A 7247-nucleotide genomic window follows, 5' to 3' on the forward strand; every position below is an offset into this window, starting at 1 on the left:
ATGTTTTTTACATCTTCATTAAAAAGAAAAAATAATCCTTGCCCCCCCCCCCCCCTACATTTTCGTGAATTGGCGCTGCCGGGTTTAATAGCTTAGTTCTTAAAAGCGATTTGGGAATTTTGCCTTTAAGAAGTAGGAGGCTAGTAAAAGTGGTGAAATATCGGGAAAGAGTGGTAAGCATGGAAAAGCACAGGTTGGCAAAGGATCCATTGATGGAGTCTTTACTAGATGGAAGAACATGTTCGTGGATAGGGCAGATTAAGGCTGGATTCATGTGGAATGTCGGGTGCTAGGATGGAACAGCAGCTATGTTGGAAGTAAGGAAGTAGGAGAGGTTTCTAAACGGGCAGATTCAGTTTTAGTTGATCAGGTAATTCAGAAGTGTATGTGTCATATTCAATCTTCTGACTATTGTCGTAAATAATTTCTGAGACCACACTGGCTAATCATGATAAACAAAAAATCGCGAAGAAAGGAAACGAGGACAATTAACAGCCAGTGAAAAAATTGAAAAATTATGCAAATATTTCGGTCAAGACCTCTGCTTGACCATCCTCAGTGCAGAATAAAACTGATAAAAATATAAAAACCAAACCTTAAAATAAAAACACCAAACTAAAATTGGACGACCCTTTCCTAGTAACGGTGAAAGGGTAACTGAATAAAAAAAACAAGTCTAAATGGTATTTCAGAATTTTATTTTGCGTAAAGCACTTTTAAAGGCTGATCGCTTTCCAGCGTCCTCAGTTTAATATTTGTAAATATTTCGGTCAAGACCTCCGCTTGACCGTCCTCAGTGCAGAATAAAACTGATAAGAATATAAAAACCAAACCTTAAAATAAAAACACCAAACTAAAATTGGACGACCCTTTCCTAGTAACGGTGAAAGGGTAACCCTTTTCAGGGAGGCAGTTGAAATAAAAAAGCACATTCACCAAAAGGTAGCTCTCAATAGAGACACTGGAGAAATTTTTCTAAGTCTCATTTATGACAAAATTATTAATTCTGATCGTTTTTACATACATCCACAAAGTTATATTGTGCAATCGAATAGAGTCTCCGATAACAATCAAACTGAAAAGCGATCAGCCTTTAAAAGTGCTTTACGCAAAATGAAATTCTGAAATACCATTTAGACTTGTGTTTTTTATTCAGTTACCCTTTCACCGTTACTAGGAAAGGGTCGTCCAATTTTAGTTTTGTGTTTTTATTTTAGGGTTTGGTTTTTATATTTTTATTAGTTTTATTCTGCACTGAGGACGGTCAAGCGGAGGTCTTGACCGAAATATTTGCATAATTTTTCAATTTTTTCACTGGCTGTTAATTGTCCTCGTTTCCTTTCTTCGCGATTTTTTGTTTGACTATTTCCGTTTGTATTCTAGGGTAAAAGAGACATGAGGAGAGGCGGGAGGTATATTTTAGAGCTGAGTTGTCTAGGGATAGTTTAAATGAGTAATTTCTAGTAGAGGTAATTTTATGCCATTTGGGGAAAAATTAGATATATGAGAAGGGTTTGAATGAAGAGGGGTCCTTGCAGCAGTACGATGTGTGGAAAGTGGGAGGAAAAGTTTTTGAATTTTGTAGAGAAGCGTGAAGTGGTAAGGGATTTGATAAATGAATTTTTTTTTATATAATTTCTGAAAAAAAAAATTGACTTTCAAAATTGAAAAGATATTTTTAGAATTTCTAAAAAAAAAAAAAAAATTCAGAATGGATGACTTGGAAGAGCTGTAGGTGGAAGAATTGATGGCGGTGTTTTATTAGTATTAGGAATCTTGTTTGTTTGTGCGGGCTTGGGTTTGTTTTGGGGTTGTTTTTGCGGGTTTGTTTGGGGGTTGTTTGTGCAGGTTTGTTTGGTGGTTTGTTCGTGCGAGCTTGATCCGCCGGGAGTTGTTCCGTGATGATTATGTTTACATTAGTGTTTTGTTTGATATTTCGATCGTTGTATTCAATTATTTAATTAATTCTTTTAATTGTTTTTGTACATTATTTTCGTTTTTGTTCTTTCGTTTGAAATATGCTATACTAGCTGTTACCTAACAGCATCCATTCCAGAAAAAAAAATTAAGGAAAAGGGTAGGGTAGGCATACACAACTACCAATAAAGTGATATGTGTATTGTTCAAGTACTGACAGAGGAATCAAAGGATAGAGCTTTGCACGGTACTTGTTAATTATACAGAACACACCCAGGAAGTGAAGTTAGGTTAATCATAAGGAGATATACCAAAATATAATGAAAATATATTAAATTAGTTACAAAATTACGGAAATTACAACAAAGAATTATGGAAAGCAGGCCGCCAAGAATGCATTATATTAAATACCTAACTTAACCACCTCTATATTTTAATATTTAATTAAAATATTTTAAAATAAAATTTCATTATTGGGGTATTTAGTTCAGAAGAGTTGATAAACCAAACTGTTGCCTTAGCTACTTAAGAAGGGTAATCATACAGTAAGATTACCAATTTGTTTATTCATTTTCAGCTTAATTTCACCACCCTCTCGATGGCCCTAAATTCTGGGATTGGTATTAATAGTATTTTGACAAAATAATTCAGTACGCAAAATAGTTGTGATATAAATAAAATTTGAATTTTTTATATTTTGTATATTAAAATTTGGTTTATTTGATAAAAATTCAAAAACATTTTGAATAAAAATGTTTTATTCAAAAATTTGAATAAAAAAATTTTTATTTTAACAAAAATTTGTTAAAACAAATTTAAAGGTGTTTGTTTCCAATTAAACTACCGAATTTTTATCTTTTCTTTTTCAGTTATTTTAGGGTATTACTTCTTAATTTTAGTGAATTTCAAAATAAGCTCGCTTAAGAGTTGAGAATTAACAGAGCACTTGGATTCTAAAATCGTAAAGAATCGTTAACTGAATTAACTGAATTCTAAGAGTAGCTAACCGCCTGAAACCTTTTACTTTGAAATCATACACGTTTTGATATAATCATATTTTGTCGAGAAATGTGTTCCATTTTTAAATGATACTTTCTGTGGAGAGGAAATTTTTGTGTAGAATCTGGCATTGAATAGCATCTTGCTGCGGGAAGATTCGAATATAATTTCCGAGACACACTAGCTACGCATGGAAAAATAGAAAACTTGTTAGAAAGAACAAAAAGTGGATAATTCTAGCCAGTGGCAAAAAGAAGAATAATACGCAAATCTTTCGATCGAGATCTCCGCTCAACCGTCATCAGTGTAAAAATGGAATCAATATAAATGATTATTAATTATTATAAGATGATATAATGATTATTAATTAATGGAATAAAAATGTGCATATAAAAGTCCACAGTCTTGTGGACTTCTATTTCTGGTTGAGAGGAGATCTCAACCGAAATATTTATATTCTATTGTTTTTGTTTTTTTTTTGTTACTGACTTGAATTATTCTCGTTTTTTTCTTCGATACAATTTTTTTATAGTCCTGTGGACTTTCATCTGCATTTTTGGTCATTACTTTTATTGTTTGGACTTTTATTTTGTTTTTTATTTTTACTCATCACTTCCATTTTTGTACTGAGGACAGTTGAGCAGAGGTCCCAGCCGAAATATTTGCATACTATTTTTCTTTTTTTCACGGGCTTGAATAATCCTAGTTTTATCTTTTTTTCATTTTTTAATATATATATATATATATATATATATATATATATATATATATATATATATATATATATATATATATATATATATATATATATATATATATATATATATATATATATATATATATATATATATATACATATAATTATAGTGTTCAGGGTTGCCACCCTGACCTGGAAGAATTTACTAAATCGGAGAGAAAACATTTACTAGATCGCATCTGTTTTTACGCGCACCATCAAGCATTGATTTTTACTATAGGAGGATAATCAATACGATTTTCACAATCTTTTTCCCTTTTTCTTTTTTTTTTCTCTTTTCCTCTTTTCTATCGTTTTCATAGTATGATTGAAAATTAATGAAACCTACAAGTTCATATATATATATATATATACACAAATACACATATATATATATATATATATATATATATATATATATATATATATATATATATATATATATATATATATATATATATATATATATATATATATATATATATATATATATATATATATATATATATATATATATATATATATATATATATATATATATATATATATATATAATGTTACATTTCTACTTACTTTTAATTTCTCTCAGCAGGCTCCTTTTTACTGAATAAGAATTTTCAAACTGAGGAGATTCACCTAATCACCTTGGGTGGTTGGCTTTTGTTTTGATTCCAACAGATTCCCAGTCATCACAAATCCAAGTGTCATTATAGCTTCATTTTTAGTTGGTAAGATTTGATACACAGAAAGCTGATTTTGTCGACCTTTAGACACCGGAAGTGAAGTGTTTGTTTATGAAAATAGGTGACTGCTTGTTTGTCTCTGAGACAGACAAGCAAAATTGTAAAACAGACAAGCAAAATTGTAAATTGTCATATGTTTACGATAATTTTTTTCCCTGAATTCATGGAAAATAAAAAAAAGGTTTTGTTTACTATAAGTCATGACTTTTTACTAGTTTTTACTAGATTACTGGAAATTTACTAAATCATCTAAATTTACTAGACTTTTTTACTAGATCTAGTAAAATCCTACTGACGGTGGCAACCCTGACAGTGTTCTATCAGTTGTAGAACATCGCTGCTCGAGTGGAGCAATTAAAATGGCGTTATGTGACACGTTTGATCGAACTCTTTGAGCCTGTCTTTGCGCAATCAATAGGCTTTATTGATCGGTTTGATTCCATTTTTTAATCTTATTAGATTCCAGATACTAAGTTTCTATTTATCCCAAAATGTATTATGTACCCTTTTTTATCCTTTATTTTTCCAGAGAGCGCTGGCTGCTGAACGTCGTCTTCTTGCACAAGCATCAACCACTGGCAGTCCTGCTCCAATCACAGTCAGATGTTTCCTTTGTGGTGCTGATATAACAGGCAAAGTTCCATTTGAGTATTCTAGTTATTTATTCTGTACTACTGCTTGTTTAGCAGCTCATAGGAGGAAATTACAGACATAGCCTTAGGCAATTTTTTGATTTTATATATTACTGGTCATTTTATTTTGGTCATTAAATGTTTTCTCCTTGGTCAGGAAGTTTCATTTTATACTTCTTTCAGGTATAATAATTCAATCTAGGTTACGAAAAACTTTTGAAAGGACCCCCTGAGTGATTTTTTGTCATTTATAGCACACTTTTAAATGTGGGTACTCTCAGAAAGCCCTTCAGGGTAGTGTATGCTTGAAGAAATATGCCTAGAAGAGGTTGAAAAAATGAAGAGGTTGTCAACAATTCTTGTTTCTAAATTTTCTTGAAATCTGTTCACATAATAACCACCAACCTCCCCCCCCCCCAACCCACTACCCGCCCGTTTTAAATGCGTCGTGAAACTTAGTGTTTATCTTCATGATATTCTAAAATTATTTATATTATTGCAATTGAAACGAAAATATATATAAAAAATGTTTAAATTTTTTCATGATACTGTACAAACAAAAAAAAACAGGTAAAAAAGCTTATTTGGATTTACAACCAGAATCTTTTTCAACGGGGAAAAAAACTAGTTGAAACAGAACATATTAAAAAAAAAAAAACAAAGAAAAAAAAATGCAGAAACGCCACGAAAAAAAAAACGAAAGGAAACACTTGTTTTTTGTACAGCGTTTTAGCCGTCGGGGCATGTCCACATGTTGAGCCCTGCACAGTGTACATAAGAGGGCCTTCTTCCGCAAGTATTTATAACCCCCAGGCGAGGTTGCCTTATTTTCAGTTTTTGATCCCCAGGGACTGGGTTCGGCCTTGGCCCGTACCTCCTACTTCTTGGATGTACCCTACATATCTGTAAGGCTATCCACAACCTGAGGACATGTTGAGTGGATTGGACGTAGCCCTTCTGAGAACTACTGCAGCTACGACTGTCAAAATTAATAAAATATGGCAATACATCTAGTCCAGGGTTTGCTAAAAACCTAGATGGTCAGAGGCTTAAGATCAGATCACGGGATACAAAGAAAATTTATTATAACCCAATCTCCTAGATCAGGGGTCTCCAAACTACGGCCCGAGGGCCACATCTGGCCCGCGGACAGATTTTGTCAGGCCCGCGGAGAACTAGCATACTTCAAAACTCCTTTTAGAGAACATATTTTTTATAGCAAATTAAATTTAGCTCACTGAAGTCCTCTAATTATATGTTGAATAATTATTAATATGACATTGATAGAGTTATGAGCTAACTCCTCATAACATTGTTGTAGGTTTATTGTTATTGTTTTTGTAATAAGTTGGATAAAGAAATACAGAATTGTAATGAGTAAAGACATGTACAACATGCAGACAATTTAACTTCAGTATAGTAATAACTAACAAATAATTGACATGAATCCAGCTAGTATTTTATATATTTAAAATATAAACATAACTCATAACAAGCTTAATGACATCTGAAATACTAATGAAATTTTGGTAATTGAGATGTTCCACTGACAATAGTTTGTGGTTCTGGACTAATTTTACTACTACCAGTGGCTAACTGATATTGAAGATTCTCATCTGTTAATTTAGACCTCTACACATTTTTGTTTTCTTAATTTTGTAGAAGGTCTTCTCACACAAATAAGTAGTAACAAAAACAGAAAACAGCCCACGAGCATATTTATGTAAATTATCAAGTTGTGTAAGTGGAAGACACATCAAATTCGAACAAAGATGAGTTTGATATTTTTTTTTAATTATATCACTGCACTGTAGATAAATCCTTTCCATTTGAAGTTCCAGGGCTAGGGTTTCAATGTCAGTATTAAAAGCATTCTGAAAAATCTTAATTTGATTTGAAATGGCATCCAAGTCCGAAAAACAAGTATCAAAATTTATTTTAAAAGCACTCGTAGTTTCGATTGCAAAATTGATAGGAAACTCAGTCTCAGTGGTGCGGCTAAATGTTTCACATGTTTTAAAATGTGGCAAACATTTACTTCGTAGTTGTAATTGAAACAGTATCAATTTCTTCCGGAATGATTTGATATCAGTGTATAAATGAGGAAGATGCTGGTTTTCTCCTTGCAATCTCAAATTCAGTTCGTTCACATGTTTTGTCAATAAAAAATAGAATGCTAGCTTTCACAGTGATGCGTTATTTTGTAATTCAGTAAGAGGG

At 31.9% G+C, this 7247-nt stretch overlaps 1 protein-coding gene across 1 annotated transcript in view; it reads left to right on the forward strand.

The window, feature by feature from the left end:
• The window catches only part of LOC148955963 (tRNA endonuclease ANKZF1-like), a 74808-nt gene extending 69627 nt beyond the window's left edge, over positions 1 to 5181 (forward strand). Inside the window, exon 10 of the mRNA XM_089088010.1 lies at positions 4925 to 5181. Within this exon, the coding sequence (XP_088944136.1) occupies positions 4925 to 5110 (186 nt within the window). The 3' untranslated portion in view covers positions 5111 to 5181. The remainder of the gene's footprint in view (positions 1 to 4924) is intronic.
• Positions 5182 to 7247: the final 2066 nt, after the last annotated feature.

The sequence above is a fragment of the Artemia sp. Qi Xiang Cuo genome, chromosome 1, assembly GCF_049724085.1.
Source record: "Artemia sp. Qi Xiang Cuo chromosome 1, ASM4972408v1, whole genome shotgun sequence".
NCBI classification, from domain to species: domain Eukaryota; kingdom Metazoa; phylum Arthropoda; class Branchiopoda; order Anostraca; family Artemiidae; genus Artemia; species Artemia sp. Qi Xiang Cuo.